The following is a 17,420-nucleotide window of genomic DNA, read 5'->3' on the forward strand; positions in this document are numbered from 1 at the left end:
TTGTAATCCCAGAACTTGGGAGGCTGAGACAGGAGGATTGCACAGGTTCAAAGCCAGCCTCAGCTACTTAGTGAGGCCCTCTGCAACTCAGTGAGACTCTGTTTTAAAACAAAGAATAAAAAATAGGGCAGGGGGTGTGGCTCGGCGGTTGAATGCCACTGGGTTCCATCCCCAGACCTGCCCCCCCCCAAAAAAAATTAATTAATTAAATAGAAATAAAAAGTTGAGCCGGGCGTGGTGGTGCACACTTGTAATCCTAGCATTTGGGAGGCTGAGACAGGATCATGGTTCAAGGACAGCCTCAGCTACTACTTAGTGAGGCCCTTTGCAACTCAGTGAGACCCTTTTTTTTTGGAGGTGTAGCTTGGAGGTAGAATGCCCCCTGGGTTCCATCCCTAGTACTGCAAAAAAAAAAAAAAATTGAGAGTTTTTTCTTTAATATATTATAAGTGATTTTCAGATATGTTTGTTAGAATAAGCTTTCATTGAATGTAGAATTGGGCACTCAAGTGTCTGTTCCTGGTCAAAAACTTAGGGAATTTGTGTGGAGAAGACATCTTTTTCTCCCTAAAATGAAGGTCTTTTATGCAAGAATACTTTTGTTTTTTAAATGATGGGTAGGCAAATAATGATTATGTGATATAAATGAATTTTTGAAATAAGTTCCCATTTATTTATAGGCTCTTTAAAGAATTCCTTTTAATTTAGAATATTGTCTTTGCTTTCAGGTATTATTAGAAGTCTTGCAGCTCACACACTAAATCCTGATCAAGATGTTAGTCAGTGGACGACTGCAGACAATGATGAAGGCCACAGTAGCAACCAGCTGAGACTTGTTCTTCTTCTGCAGTATCTGGAAAATCTGGAGAAATTAATGTATAATGCATATGAAGGGTGTGCCAATGCATTGACGTCGCCGCCCAAGGTTGGTCTTGGGCATGGTCTTGCCTCATAGTAGTTTCATTGTCAAACTGGTAGTAAGTGCAGAACTGAAATAATATTAGACTTGTGTGTTTGGTTTATATGTTTGAGACATCTATACCTAATTTGAACCAGTCCTGAGCTCTTCTTTCCTTTCATTCTGAAGGTCATAAGGACTTTTTTTTATACCAATCGCCAGACTTGTCAGGACTGGCTAACTCGGATCCGCCTATCCATCATGAGAGTTGGATTGTTGGCTGGTCAACCTGCTGTGACAGTAAGACATGGCTTTGACTTGCTTACAGAAATGAAGACCAATAGTCTGTCTCAGGTAAAGTGGTGTGTTTGGCCTTCATTTTAAATCATTTCATTAAGCCGAGCGTGGTGGCGCATGCTTGTAATCCCAGCATTCGGGAAGCTGAGACTGGAGGATCGCAGTTCGTGGACAGCCTCAGCTACTTAGCCCCTCCACAACTCAGTGAGACCCTGTTTCAAAATAAAGAATAAAAAATTGGGCAGCAGGTATAGCTCGGAGGTCAAATTCCTCTGGGTTCCATCCCCAGACCCACAAAATAAAAATAAAAACAAATCATTTCATTAGAGAAAGTTTGGTTTATAGCTTTTGGTAAAGTTTAGTCCAAGAAAATGTTAAAAACTTCATTTTCAAAAACATTAACCCAATATTTTGTAAAAGGAATCACTGCCAAAGTCAAGTATTTATGTATTATACATAGAACATATTAAAAATATGTATTTCTTATGCTTAAGAGCTGGATAATTGTGAAAAATTTGTCTGAGAGAAGTAACTTTTATTCTTTCAAAAGAATAAGTAAGTACCTGAATAATTTTTGGTTTCTACATGGGTTCACAGTGTGTAAGTGGAATCCCAGAGTAACAATATTAACTAACTAAGATAATGCCAATAAGCAGTATTCAAAGTCACAAATTTAATAGTTCCTTAACTCATGTTTCTTTTTATTTACTTTTTGCTCTTTGTATATTTCAAGTATTCTTCAGTTTAAATATTGGGTAACTTTTTCGAAGACAGGTAGTAAAATTGACTTCCACGTGCTGCTGTGGCTTTGTCATTCACCTTTTGTTGTGACTTAGAAATTCTAAGCAAGCTGGGTGTGGTGGTGCATGCTTGTAATCCCAGCATTTGGGAGGCGGAAACAGGAGGATCGCAGTTTGCAGACAGCCTCAGCTACTTAGGCCCTTTGCAACTCTGTGAGACCCTGTTTCAAAATAAATGAAAAAAAATTAGGGCTGGGGGCATAGCTCAGAGGTAGAATGCTCCTGAGTTTCATCCCCAGTACCGCAAGGAAAAAAATGTAAGCAAAGCTGGGAATGGTAGCACAGGCCTCTAATCCCATTACTTGAGGGGGCTCAGACAGGAGGATCACTGGTTTAAGGCCAGCACATGGTTAACTTGGACCTTGTTTAAAAATAAATAATGAAACAACACTGAGGGCATAGCTCAGAGAGAGAATACTCCTGGCCTCCCATTTCCCAGCTCCACAAACACATACCCACACACACATATAAGAGTTTTTTTTTTTCCTGTACTGAGGATGGAACCCATGGCATTCTACCTCTGAGCTATACCCCCAGCCCTGTTTTTTATTATTTATTTTGAAACAGGGTCTCCCTGATTTGCAAAGGGCCTCACTAAGTAACTGAGGCTGTCTATGAACTGTGATCCTCCTGTCTCAGCCTCCCAAATGCTGGGATTACACGTGTGTACCACTATGCCCGGCACATACAAGAGTTTTAAACAAAACAGTGTGATAAGTAGTTCCTACGTATGTTTTGTTAGAAGCTTAGATAATGATCAATAATTAAAAATTTAGTAGGGATTCTTTTATTTTATTGTTGTGATGACCCTGGTTTGGGCTTTGTGTCAGCTAGGCAAGTGATCTTCCACTATACTACCCAGCCCTGCCCCCAGGTGAAATTTGAATTTTAATGGTATTGAGATCTGTGATAAAGTTTTCCGAATGCTATTTTCAGGGGAATGAATTAGAAGTCACCATCATGATGGTGGTAGAAGCACTGTGTGAACTTCATTGTCCTGAAGCTATACAGGGAATTGCTGTGTGGTCATCTTCCATTGCTGGGAAAAACCTCCTCTGGATTAACTCAGTGGCCCAGCAAGCTGAAGGGAGGTAAGCTAGAAGGAAAGAAATGGATGATGGGATTTCTTTATATTGAAGTCTTTGTATTATTGGCTTAAATTGTAGTTAAACATCAAAACAGCTTTACTCAATTGCAGCATTTGACACTTGCTATGAAATTGCTTCTCTAGGGAGTCATCATTATTCTGTTCTTTAATTAGCAGAGGTACTTAAAGTGCATTTCCAATTTAGAAATATAGAGATCATGCTGGAAAACAAGGCTTCTCAGTTACTTGTTTTAACCCGTTGGCCATTCCGGTACCTAAGTTATTTGTTTTAAAATATTTTTGAACTTGATCTTTGAGAATATTTTATATCAGTATTTGGTACTATTTACCCTATATTGCTATATTTATTTGCTCAATAGTCTTGTAAATGTGATATTTAAACTCATTTATTTAGGTAAAGGAGTATGTACCATATTAATCATATCCATTTGTGTAAGATTAAACAAATCTTGGAAACTTGGGAAAATAAAGAACTGCCCACAATTCCATCTTTTCCTGTTAACTCTTAGTTTTGGGGTGTGTGTGTGTGTGTGTGTGTGTGTGTGTGTTTCACATGCCTCTGTGTGTGTGTTTTACTGGGTGTGTTTGTGTTAGGGCATTCTACCTCTGAGCTATACCTGAGCCCTATTTCATTTTTATTTTGAAATAGGGTCTTGCTAGGTCCATGAGAGTCTCACTACCTGCTGAGGCTGTTCTCAAACCTTCCATCTTCCTGTCTCAACTTCCTTAGTACTGGAATTACAGGCCTGTGCCACCACACCTGACTTCAGTTCTTTTTGTTGTATATATATAATTCCCCCCCATCATTTCATAGAAACATCAGTGTGCCAAGGCACATGGTTTATGACCTGCTTTTCTCGCTCAATATTAAGAAAAATATAAAAAATATTTTATAAATATTGTATGTCATTTTTAATGGATAGTGGCATTTATTTGTGATTTTTATCATAGTTTAATATTCTTGTTGGACACTTAAGTTTTTATTTTTTCTTACTAATCTTTTTGTGTGTGTGGGGGGGGTACTGGGGATGGAACCCAGGGGCCTTCTACCTCCGAGCTACACTCCCAGACCTATTTTATATTTTTTATTTGGAAACAGGGTCTCTTAAGCCAGCTGAGGCTGGCTTTGAACCTGTGTGATCCTCCTGTCAGCCTCCCAAGCGCGGGGATTACAAGCGTGCGCCACCACGCCCGGCCTTACTAATCTTAATGTACTATGACACATGGGCTTTGCTGCATATGTCTGACTTTATTTAAATTCATTTCTACAAATTGATTTATTAAAGAAAGGTTGTAGACCCAGTTGCTGTACAGAAAAGATAGTTTCAGTTTATGCTCTTAATGGTAATAGTGTGTACCCCATTCCCTTCACCTTTGTAAATAATTGGGGGTCATTGAGAAACAAAAACCCTACCATCATCAATGAAAACACGTCATTTTTTTTTTATTGTTGATGTGTAATAGTGAAGTTTTTTCATTGACCGTGTGTGTGTGTGTGTGTGTGTGTGTGTGTGTGTGTGTGTGTGTGTGTTTTGTGGTACCAGGGATGGAACCCATGGGCATTCTAGCACCCTATTTTTTTAGTCTTTTTATTTTGAAACAGGGTCTTATTTAGTTGCGAAGGACCTAAGTAGCTGAGGCTGTTTGTGAACCATAATCCTCCGGTCTCCCCCTCCTGAATGCTGAGTTCACAAGCATGCGCCACCACGCCAGGCCATCTGTAATTTTTTTAAAGTATGGGTTATGTCTTCATGGCCTCTCACTTTTTTAATAGTCTGTGAGATTTTATTATACAATAAAATCAACCCTCCCTCCCTCTCTCCCTTCTTTTCTTCTCTCCCTCCTTCCCTCCTTCTGTATTGGGAATTGAAATCAAGGGTATTCTACCTTTGAGCTATCAGTCCTAGCCCTATTTTACTTTGAAATAGAGTTCTCACTGGGTTGCTGAGGCTGGCTGTCAAGCTGCAGTCCCCCGTCCTACTTGCCCACGTTCTGGGGTTACAAACATGAGCTACCACGCCAGGCTTCTATCTAACTTCTTCATTTATAAATTTGTTTCTAATGTTCATGCTGTTTTTGGATACCCAGATGTGTCATTATGCAATATCTTTGTGAAGTATTTTCTTTATCCTTCTATATACACTTTTAACACATAGATAACAATTTGCTAATATTCTCTAGTTATTATATAGTGTCATATTTCTTATCATTTAGCTATGTTTGAATTTATATTTTATGAAGAAAAGATCTAATTGCCCCTTCCCAATAATTAACTCATTATCATAGCTCAGTTTATTGAGTAATACATTATTTCACAATTAGTTTTTGGAAATGAGATAAGAGTATTTAAAATAACACTGCTTCAATTTGCATTCAAGGTTTGAAAAAGCCTCTGTGGAGTACCAGGAACACCTGTGTGCTATGACAGGTGTTGATTGCTACATCTCCAGCTTTGACAAATCTGTTCTTACATTGGCCAATGCTGGGCGCAACAGTGCCAGCCCCAAACATTCTCTGAATGGTGAGTGTTCATTGTTTACATTAAACAAAGCAAAATTCTCAAGTATTTTGTGTATATTTTCAGATTTGTGCTACTTGAAATATTTGTAATTATTTTGGATTTCTCTTTTAATTTTTAAAAATACTTTCACTTAGGTGAATCCAGAAAAACTGTGCTGTCCAAACCAACTGACTCTTCCCCTGAGGTTATAAATTATTTAGGAAATAAAGCATGTGAATGCTACATTTCAATTGCTGACTGGGCTGCTGTACAGGAGTGGCAGAATGCCATCCATGACCTGAAGAAGAGCACCAGCAGCACTTCTCTCAACCTCAAGGCTGACTTCAACTACATCAAGTAAGGGCTGCTACTTTCAGTTATCAGCTGTGTGCTGAGCCTGTTAAGTCTTCATTAACTCTAGAATTTTCCTCTGTGACAGAAAAATATTAAAATTGGTCCTATCTACTCATACAAAATGATTACATTTCTGATAAAGCTGTCATAAAATGACTACAACAGGAAGCGAATACCAGAGGTGAGGAAGGTGTTTGTGCCATGGAAGGACAGATTCACCATGTATAGAGAAACTGATCACTGCCTTAGAAAGAATACATATGATGATTTTGGTTTTGAATCAAGTTGGGATATATTAAAAATTCTTTTAAGGAGGACATAGTTTGTAAAATCTATAAATTAAACTCATCTCTTTCTCATTCCTCTGAATTTATTGAATCTATACCTTAATATATTGAGTATTTAGTATATCCAGACATGGCTTGGAATATAAAGGCTATCAGACTTTGTTTGCTACTCTTGCCTTCCACTGGCAAATGGTTAATGGGTAATTTTTCGTTAAGCTGTGGGATATGGCATAAAATAGACATGAACTTTAACTCTTTAAAACAATTTGAAGAAGCCAGGCGTGGTGGTAGACACTTGTAATCCCAGCATTTGGGAGGCTGAGACAGAAGGATCATGGTTTGCAGACAGTCTTAGCTACTACTTAGTGAGGCCCTTTGCAACTCAGTGAGACCCTGCTTCAAAATAAAGAATAAAAAATAGGGCTGGGGGTGTAGCTCAGAGGTAGAATGCTCCTGGGTTCCTTCCCTAGTACCTCAAAAAAAAAATTTTTTTTTAAGAAACAAAAAAAAACGTTGATTGTAGAATTAACTAGACTTTACTTTCTCTATGCCTTAGGGAAAGCAGTCAATGTTGGGTCCAGACAGAATTAAGGGGTGTGTGGTGGATTGGGCAAGGAAATGGAAGCTTGTGTTTGAAAGTGTAGAACAAGGAGGAGGACATGGGGAATCTGTCCCTGGAAAAGATCCTAGACCCTCTACTGGCAGAAATGACAAACATGTTGGTCACCAAGCCTTAACAGTTAGTTGGGCCGTGCCCAGTAATCTAGATCACATGAGCAGCAGTAGTCATATTGATGCAGATAGAAGCAGGTCAGAGTACGTCGTGTGAACATTTCCAGTGGGAAGGGGCAGCGAGAGGAGCAGGCAACTAAGCCATAGATCTTTCTCCTGGCTGAAGAGCAGTTGTGGTTGAAATGCGGGCAGAGTGTGAGGCTTCTGAAAGTAGTGCCGAGCTCAGAAGGTGAGGCCTCTTTTCCTGGCAGTGATGCTACAAGATTATAGGAGAGTTTCCACGGTGTCATTTCCTAGACAAAGTGAGGAAACTCAAGAATTTCAAAGAAGATGTATGTATTTCATGAAAAACAGTGAACATGGGGGTGGGGGTTGGAGGGATGGCAGCAGTGAACGAGGGCGGGCCAAGGTCCAAGACTGAGATGACACACTTACCAGGCTCAGGCTGCAGGTGGGGAGTTAGGCTCTGTGTGAAGTAAGGGGGCATAGAAGCCCAGGGGGTGGCACACGCCTGTCATCCCAGTACTTGGGAGGCTGAGACAGGAGAATCACAGGTTTGTGGGCATACTCAGCAACATAGTGAGAGCCTGTTTCAAAATAGAAGGGGACTGAGGGTGTAGCTTGGTGGTAGAATGCCTCTGGGTTCAATTTCTAGTACTAAAAGAAAAAAAAAGCTGGAGGGGCATTTTGGAGAGAATTAGATGTTACAGTTGTCCCGTGGAGGTTTGGTGGCAGTTTGCTGAGCAGACCCTTCAGGGTTACAGCTGCAACACACAGAGAGAGGAAGAGAAAGGTGTTAACAGCTCAGCAGGTCTATTCCCTCAACACTCCTGTCTGCCACTCCAGTTCTTGCTGATTGACATGGTCTCGCCACGTCTTCAAGATAAAAGTGTTGGCCTCTTGTGAAGGGCCTTTTTCAGAAGGAAGCTGCACTGCTTTCTAGAGATCTTGTTCTTCTCAATGGTTCTACAGGCTGGTTAGGGCATGATACAAGCTGACCAATATTTTAATTACAGATCACTAAGCAGCTTTGAGTCTGGAGAACTTGTTGAATGCACTGAGCAATTAGAATTGTTACCAGGAGAAAATATCAATCTACTTGCTGGAGGATCAAAAGAAAAAATAGGTATTTGAGAAATTAATTTTAAATTAAAGATTTTAATAGACAAAGTAACTCAAAATGTTTGGTTTACTGTATTTAGTTACTATAAAAGTTTAATTTATGGTATACTTCTTTGGGGACAGAATCTCATGTGAAGCAGTAAGTTTAGGGTTCTATTAATATTTGATTTGGCAAATGAAAAGCAGTTTAGTTAAAATTAAACTAAAAAGCTACATTAATACTTTGAGATTTATTTAGACAATTTGTAGGAGAAAGTAAAAGGCCGTTTTTAAGAAAATTTTTTTTAAATTTTCATCTTAATGTGGATTACTAAGATCTTTATCACAGGTGGAACATTTTATATAAAATATGAGTTTTCTGTGTTTTAACATTGATTCAGTAAGATTTGCTGCTGCAGATTTAGTTTTGCTCATTTAAATAGTAGGTTAAAGGAGTGTATTGTGGTGCACCTTTGTAAGGAGGATTGCAGGTTCGCAGCCAGCCTCAGCAATTTGGTGAGGCTCTCTGCAACTTAGTGAGGTCCTGTTCCAAAATAAAAGAATAAAATATAGCTGGGGGTATAGCTTAGAGGTAGAGTGCCCCTGGGTTAAATCCTCAGTACCACCAAAAAAAGTTAAAAAATTAAGACAAAAAGGTTGACTTTGATCTTTTTTTTATGTTGTGGTGGCATTGGTGGTGGTGGTGGTGGTGGTGGTGATACTGGGGATTGAATTCCAGGGGCATTCTACTCTGAGGTATACCCCAGCCCTGGTTTATATTTTACTTTGAAACACAGTCTCACTAAGTTGTGGAGGGCCTTGCTAAATTGCTGAGGCTGGTTGCTAATCTGCGATCTTGGCTCAGCCTCCCAAGTACTGGGATTACAAGCATGCACCAACATGCCTGGCTGACTTAGTGATTTTTTAACCTTTTTAGAGATATGAGGAAGTCCTGGAAGTGGCACTCAGGGCTTCATGCATGCTGGGCAAGTGCTATCTACCACTGAGCTACATTCTCAGCCCACAATTTGTGTGAACTAATGATAAAACTATCAGAAATGCTTAATTATATTGTTCAGTCACCTGAACTTAAACATAAAAGAAGAAGCCGGGCATGGTGGTACACACATGTAATCCCAGCATTTGGGAGGCTGAGACCAGAGAATGGCGGTTCGCGGACAGCCTCAGCTACTTAGTGAGGCCCTCCACAACTTAGTAAGACCCTGTTTCAAAATAAAGAATAAAAAATTGGGCAGGGGGTGTAGCTCGGAGGTCGAATGTCTCTTGGTTCCATCCCCAGACCCGCAAAAAAAATAAATAAAGGACAATGTTCATTGGTTATTTTTAAGTACTGTCAAAATACATTATGATTCTTGTACACTAAAAGCAAATTAACTTAATGAAATTTTATTTCTTTAGATATGAAAAAACTGCTCCCTAACATGTTAAGTCCAGATCCAAGGGAACTTCAGAAATCCATTGAAGTTCAGTTGTTGAGAAGTTCTGTCTGTTTGGCAACTGCTTTAAACCATATAGAACAAGATCAGAAGTGGCAGTCTATAACTGAGTAAGTTCAGTCTTAAGGAGTTAAACACACATTGTGTATATCACATGGTAAGTGTGTATGGCAGCAGCCAGGAGGAGACAGTTGCTACATCACTAAACACTAGTCCTAACGGCCTAATTTTAGCAGTAGAAACCATACCGTATGTGAATGCTCCTAGCCAACACATGCTGAGCTGAAATAGTAAACTGTAGCCCCCCACATAAATGTTTTGGGTAAACCCTCCTTCTACCATAGAGCAGGTTGCCCAACTTGTCCAATGGTAGGATCTTAACAAATCCTTTATTTCCTTAGGGGTTACAAGTTGCCAAATCTCATTAATTAATTGACAGTAAATATTTTCTTTCAGAAATGTAGTAAAGTACTTGAAGCAAACTTCCCGCATAGCTATTGGACCACTGAGGCTTTCTACATTAACAGTTTCCCAGTCCTTGCCAGTTCTGAGTACCTTACAGCTGTATTGCTCATCTGCTTTGGAGAACACAGTTGCTAATAGACTTTCAACAGAGGTGTGTAGAAGGGTATTTATATAAGCATATATATATATATATGTTTTTTGAGGGTCCTGAAGATTGATTCCAGAGGCATTCTACCTCTGAGCTCTACCCCCAGCCCTGAGCCCTGTCTTCTTTTGATGCAGGATCTAAGTTGCTGAAGAACCTTGCTGAGTTGCCGAGGCTGGCCTTAAGCCTGCTCTCCTCCTTTCTCAGCCTCCGTACTGGGATTCCAGACTTAGATCACCGAGCCTGGCTTATAAGCATACCATAAGAATATTCATAGACATTACTATAGAACAAAATCTTTATTTTCACATTTTAAAAATAGCATTTGTAGTTAGACAAGCTAGGAAATCCAGAAACCTAAGATGCCATTTTAAGGCAGATTTTCATTGGAGAAATATGTGGGTCAAATGGAAGAACCTAAGATATATAACCTCAGGAATAGCTAATTGTTCTGTTTTTTCTTTTCTTTTTCTTCTTAAGATGGAGGGATAGTATGTAAAGATATTTTCCTTTAGACAGATTATGTAAATTTGGAGTATGATTTAAAAGACCCTTCTTTTCCCTTTCAAATAGGTAAAGTTCAGTGAAAATGATGGCCTTTCCCTAAGGAATTGTAATCCTTGAGAATCTGTTAAAAGCAGTGGTTTTAATAAATCGAAGTAATTAAGTAATTTTAATAAGTTAATTTTGTTTTGGCTTTGTGGTAAATATATTTTTTTGCATAAATATGCATACTTTAGCTGGGCGTGGCGGCACAGACTTGTAATCCCAGCATTCAGGAGGCTGAGACTGGAGGATCGCTTTTGCAGACAGCCTCAGCTACTTAGTGAGGCCCTCTATAACTTAGTGAGACCCTGTTTTAAAAAAAAAAAACAAAAACAAAAACAAAATAGGGCAGGGGGTATAGCTTGGAGGTAGAATGCCCCTGGGTTCCATCCTCAGTACTGCCTCCCCCCAAAAATGCTTACTTTATTGATATATTGATAAATTGGACTTAGTTTTCTGAATTTATTTTGCAAAGTAAAGATTTCTCTTAGAATGCACATGATGGAAGAGGATAGTAGATAAATGAGAATAGATCTTGAGTAGCTGACCTATATTGCAGACTTGGACTTACTATCATTATGTCTACAAACATATAAGGAGCCTGCTTTACGTTAACTAATCTTTGATTTTCTCTGGCAGGACTGCCTTATTCCACTCTTCAGTGAAGCTTTGCGTTCCTGTAAACAGCATGATGTAAGGCCGTGGATGCAGGCATTAAGATATACCATGTACCAGAACCAATTGTTAGAGAAAATTAAAGGTAAGTGACTTTCTTTTTGTATAAATTAGACTTATTAAAATAAGTCTTATTAAATAAGACTTATAAAATAAGACTTAATAAAATAAGTCTAATTATACATCTGAAGTGTACATTTGGGGCACATTTTGCCTGTTTAACCACCAGTACAAATGAGATTCAGAACATTTCTCTCACCCCAGAAAGTTCCCTTCTGCTCACCAATCACTCCAGTACTTGCCCTGTCACAAGTGGTTAATAATTTTCTTTCTATCACTTTAAGTTAGGTTTGTCTTTACTGATATTTTATATCAATGGAATCATTACAATATGCTCTTTTCTTTTCTTGCTTAGAATTATTTTCTTAGGGTTTACCCATGTTAAATGTATCAGCAATATGGCCTTGTTTATTGTCGAGTAGTATTTTATTGTATGGATATTCCACCATTTGTTTATCACCATCCTTTGATGGATATTTACTCCCCCCTCCCCCAACTGGGCAGCGAAGAATGAAGCTGCTATGGAAATTCATGTACAAGTCTGGGGCTGGCAAGTAGTTGTGTTTCTCTTGAATGAAGCCTAAGAGTGAGATTGAGTCACGTGACTTAACTAGCAGTCTGCCAGTTTCTTATGAAATGGTTGTACATTTGATATTCCTCTGGCATAATAAAGTTTTACTTGTTCTACACCTTTGGAATTATTTGTTAATTACTGGAGTAGGTTAGTATATTTTATGGTTTTATTTGTATTTTCTGGTAATTAATGATATTGAACATCAGTTTATTTGCATAGTGGCCATATTGTCTCAGTTTTGAAATGTCTTTTTATATATCTTTTGCTTTTTTTAACGAACTAAGAAGAATTATGTGTTCTAAGTACAAGTTTTATGGTAGATGAAATGTACTGTAAATGTTAAATTTTATATTTGTATGTATTTTCTGTGTGCTGTGGATTGAAGATAGTATCCTCATGCGTGCTAGGCAAGTGCTCTATCACTGAGCTACATTCCCATGCCAAATGTTGAGTTTTAAATGCTCCAAATGAATGGCTGGAGAATTATTTATATCTTTTATTGGGACATTATAGTCGCACATAGTAATGTCAATCATGTTGACAGTGATATACACGCACATAGTACTTGATGGCTCCCTCTTTTTTATACTGGGGATTGAACCCAAAGCGTTCTGCCTTTGAGCTTCCTCCTTGTCCAACCTTAAAGTTTTAGAATAGGCTCTTACTCAGTTGCTGAGCCTGGCCTTGAGCTTGGGATCCTCCTATCTCAGCCTTCCAAGTACTGGAATTACAGCTACACACCACTACACCCAACTCTTAAGAAAGAAATGTCTGTTGTGTTAAGGGGATGCTAGCAGTTTGTTTTATTGCTGTATAATAGAATAGTGCCAGAATTCTCCAGTTTTAGTTGAAACTATGGTAGCTGGAGTTACTGAGTAAATTTTAATTTAGATGTTAAGGAAGATAACTTCTAAACTAAGGACTTTATAGGGTGACGACTGGCAGCTGACTCAGCTTGACCTCTCACTGCAGAAAAGATCATTTGGCCAGTATTTGCAAACTGAGGGATCTTTGGGCAAATTATTAAACTTCTGAACTGCTTCCCTTCTCTGTTATGTGGGAATGCATCCACTTGTGAAATTCTTATTAAAGATTTTGAGATGAAACAGGGTAGGAATATAAGAGCCCTAGCACAAAGCACGGCATATAATAAAACAGCCAATACTGTCATCTTCTTTACCATCTTTCTCATATCAAACAGGGTTAAAAATTAGAAAAACTCAGTAAACCAGCAGATAAACTCAGCAACAAAAACTTGTATTCTTCCAAATTTTTCTGTCTTTAGTAAACAAGTCTTGATCCATTATGCTTTGTTTTGGATACTGTGCTTGACATTGGTATCTAATGGTGAAGAAGACAAGCCTGTTTTCTTCATTCTTAAAATCAAGGGCATTCTAGAGCCTAGCAGGGAAACTGACAAAAAAGGAAGAGGAGAAGGAAGGAAGGAAGGAAGGAAGGAAGGAAGGAAGGAAGGAAGGAAGGAAGGAAGGAAGGAAGATAGGGGAACAGAACTACAGAGTATTGAAGGGAAGTAGACATGCAGCATGCTAAAGACACACATCAAGGACACCTGATTTAATCCTAGGAAATAGAAAAGGAGATGGGGAGAAAGTAGTTAAGTGAGGCTCATGGAGGTTGAGCTGAGAGACATGGCAAATGGATTCGGTTACAAAGAGCATTGTGTGTGAAGGCAGGGAAGATGATGAGAGGTTCTTGGGGGAACTCACCTGCCTGAAGAAGCATCAGAAGAGACAAAGCTGAATGAGCCGAGGGTCAGAGCACAGGGCACAGGGCACAGGGCACGGCATGGGGGCTTTCAAGCCCAGCCAGGGGTCTGGACCTTTTCAGGAGCGTGATAGGAAGCCCCAGAAGGTTTTTAAGCAAGAAAGTTAATGTTCATATTTACCTCTGTATATGAATCATGTCATTTGTGAGTTGGAAAATGTATTACAGTGGGGTAAGAACGAGGGGAAAGGGCCAGTTAGGGTGAAGTCCCTGGTGCTAAACAAGGTTACTGGGGATGGCAGTAGGGACAGAAGAAGCAATCAGATGTGAAGGTTGAGAGGAAAATCTACGATCATTGCCAGGCTGCTCTTCAGGGGATCCTGTGCCTTTCCTTGAGAAAGGGAGAACTGAAGGAGGTCGTAGAAGGTGTGGAGAGTGGTAGATAACACGTTCCACTTGTCGCACTTGGAGAGCCTTTGAGATACCTGTAGTGTGGGCAAAAACCACTTGTCAGGTGGGACTCAGCTTTGAGGTGTAGGATGATATTTATGTGGCAGTTGAAGCCAGAGGAGCAGAAAATTTGTTCAGGGAGAGGATGCAGAATAAGAAGAGGACCTAGGAGGACAGTATTAATGAATGGATAGTGGAAGAGAAGGTGACTGAGGGAATTTAGGAGAAAATAGCATAGAAGAAGGGCAGTGGGTGCTTATAGAAGACAGGGGATGATTTGTTTAGCTTGACCCTTTATTCCTATCTCTTGGCCTAGGCTCTTAAAGATTGAGAAATTAAGAAGTTAATTTCTTAGTGAATGAATTTTACTTTTCCTCTACTTTTTAATTTAAAATTTTAATTTTATTTTTGATACTGGGATGAAACTCAGGGTCTTTCTACCTCTTAAGTTTCTCTCCCAGACTTATTTTTATATTTTACTTAGAAACAGGGTCTCACTAAGTTGCTGAGAGCCTTACTAAGTAGCTGAGGCTGGCTTCGAACCTGTGCGATCTCCTGTCTCGCCTCCTAAGTGCTGGGATTCAAAGCATGCGCCACCACGCCCGGCTCCTCTACTTTGTTGTACATACTTAACTAAACAAATACTGTGTTGTGTCTACCAAGCACTATGGGAGCTGCTGGGGAACTCAGGATGAGTTATCTCTCCCTGGGGGAAATAGTTGGGGAATAGTGTCTGGGGTTATGTGATTTGGGGACTAATGAAACATTTCTTCTCTCCAGAGCAAACAGTCCCAATTAGAAGTCATCTTATGGAATTAGGCCTAACAGCAGCAAAATTTGCTAGAAAACGGGGCAACGTGTCACTTGCTACAAGACTGCTGGCACAATGCAGTGAGGTCCAACTGGGAAAAACCACCACCGCTCAGGATTTAGTCCAGCACTTTAAAAAGCTGTCAACTCAGGGCCACGTGGGTGAAAGGTGGGGGCCTGAGCTCGACATTGAAAAGACCAAGCTGCTGTATACAGCAGGTGCGTAAGATGAAGCATGGCTTGTGCAGGAGTATAGTAGAAAACAGAATGTGCGAATGTTACTGTGTAGTGTAAGGCGGTAATAGGAAAGTGAATTATTTCCAGCTATTGTACATTTACTTCTTGAATAAGTTGTTTATAATTGATTTATTTAAATTCAGTACTTTGAAAAGGTAATTTGGTTACAATGTATTAAAGTAAATGTTTTTCAGAGACTATTGACTATCACTAAATTCATTTTGTGTGAGTTTGTGTGTAGGAGATTCTAGGGGTCGGATCTTGGGAACTCATCAGTGAGCTACACCCCAAGCCCTTTTTATTTTATTTTGAAACAGGGTTTCACTGAGTTACCCAAGTCAGCCTCAACGTTGTAGTCCTTAGACTCCTTAAGTCACTGGGGCAGGTGTGTGCCACTGTGCCCAGGTGGATTTACATTTTTACTTCATTTATTTACCTTTTTTTAAAAAAAAATTATTATTTGGTCTTGGGGATTAAACCCAGGGGCATCTACCTCTGGGCTACCTACCCAACCCTTTTAAAATTTTTTTCTTTGGAAGCAAGGTCTTGATAAATTGTTGAAGCTGCTTCAAACCTGCTTCTTGGTTGTTTCAGCCTCTCAAGTACTGGGATGGTGTACACCACCATGCCTAGTGGCTTGGATTTACATGGTTTTAAAAGAATATTATTATTTTACCCTAAAACAATATCAGTCATTTGATTTTGAGGATAAGTGCTGATCCTTTTTTTGGTTTTCTATAGGCCAGTCCACACATGCAATGGAAATGTTGAGTTCTTGTGCCATATCTTTCTGCAAGTCTGCAAAAGCAGAATATGCAGTTGCGAAGTCGATTCTGACACTGGCTAAGTGGATCCAAGCAGAATGGAAGGAGATTTCAGGACAGCTGAAACAGGTGTATAGGGCTCAGCAACAGCAGAACGTCTCAGGTCTTTCTACCTTATCTAAAAACATACTCACACTAGTAGAATTACCATCTGCGAATACAGTGGAAGAAGAGTATCCTCGGATTGAGAGTGAGTCTACAGGTAGGATTTCTTTTATTGGCTTTAAAAATACTAATTTACGATGTTTAAAGTTTCCAGTGTTAATGCTGGCAATAATTTGCTGCAAAAGTATGTCTGAAAATTCAGTACATCATATTACCTGGAAGTACTAATACAGACTTTCTGTGATCAAATACCGCATTTCACACCTCCCATGTTAAGTTGCTCTTATGTGTTGCCAGATATTTTTGCTGACAATATGGTCTTGTCCCTGTTATCTAAAGTTCCACTTCATATTAGGAGGAGCGACAAAGAAAAAATGCAGTACCTGTGTTTCCCTTGAGTGATGGGACACAGAAACTACAGTCAGGTTTTCTTTTTCTTCTTTTTTGGTTGTACTGGAGATGGAACCCAGAGGTTTCTACCCTTGGGCTATACTCCCAGACCTATTTAATATTTTATTTGGAAACAGGGTCTCACTAAGTTGCTGAGAGCCTCACTAAGTAGCTGAGGCTGGCTTCGAACCTGTGCGGTCCTCCTGTCTCAGCCTCCCACGTGCTGGGATTATAAGCGTGCACCACCATGACTGGCTACAGTTAAGTCTGAAACTAGTGCTAGTAACAAAGTTAGCTGACAGGTAGTTTATTCATCATTCATTTTTTTTTTTTTTTTTTTTTTTTTTTTTTGGTATTGGTGGTGGTTTTGGGAATTGGGTACAGGGCCCTGTACACCTTGCATACATTTATTTATTTATTTATTTATTTATTTATTTATTTATTTATTTATTGTCGTACTGGGAATGGAACCCAAGGGCATTCTATCTCCAAGCTATACCTCCAGCCCTATTTTTCTTTTTATTCTTTATTGTTTTTGAAGCAGGGTCTCACTAAGTTGCAGCGGGCCTCACTAAGTATTTGAGGCTGGGCGCAAACCACGATCCTCCTGCCTCAGCCTCCCAAATGCTGGGATTACAAGTGTGCGCCACCACCCGGCTCCCTTACATATTTAGTATCCTACCACAGAGCTGTAACCCCAGCCCCAATGACTGAGTATCCTGCTTTTACAATTTATTTCCTGAAATAGGAGGTTATGCCTTTATTTTGTTCTGAAACCTATGATTTTAATTACTGATACTTTTTATTACTTATAATTTTAATATATGTATTATCAGGTATTGATATTGATATGGGATTATCTTATGATCATTATAAGATC

At 39.3% G+C, this 17,420-nt stretch overlaps 1 protein-coding gene across 1 annotated transcript in view; it reads left to right on the forward strand.

The window, feature by feature from the left end:
- Positions 1-17,420, forward strand: part of SMG1 (SMG1 nonsense mediated mRNA decay associated PI3K related kinase) — a gene marked incomplete at both ends in the record, with an annotated part of 117,112 nt that overhangs the window by 63,418 nt on the left and 36,274 nt on the right. Inside the window, 11 exons of the mRNA XM_080702131.1 lie at positions 729-925; positions 1,088-1,252; positions 2,932-3,086; positions 5,482-5,624; positions 5,759-5,960; positions 7,993-8,102; positions 9,497-9,644; positions 9,991-10,150; positions 11,330-11,450; positions 14,955-15,203; positions 15,963-16,247. Of these exons, the coding sequence (XP_080558257.1) occupies positions 729-925; positions 1,088-1,252; positions 2,932-3,086; positions 5,482-5,624; positions 5,759-5,960; positions 7,993-8,102; positions 9,497-9,644; positions 9,991-10,150; positions 11,330-11,450; positions 14,955-15,203; positions 15,963-16,247 (1,935 nt within the window). The remainder of the gene's footprint in view (positions 1-728; positions 926-1,087; positions 1,253-2,931; positions 3,087-5,481; positions 5,625-5,758; positions 5,961-7,992; positions 8,103-9,496; positions 9,645-9,990; positions 10,151-11,329; positions 11,451-14,954; positions 15,204-15,962; positions 16,248-17,420) is intronic.

Source organism: Muscardinus avellanarius (genome assembly GCF_963383645.1).
Source record: "Muscardinus avellanarius genome assembly, chromosome: 10".
NCBI classification, from domain to species: domain Eukaryota; kingdom Metazoa; phylum Chordata; class Mammalia; order Rodentia; family Gliridae; genus Muscardinus; species Muscardinus avellanarius.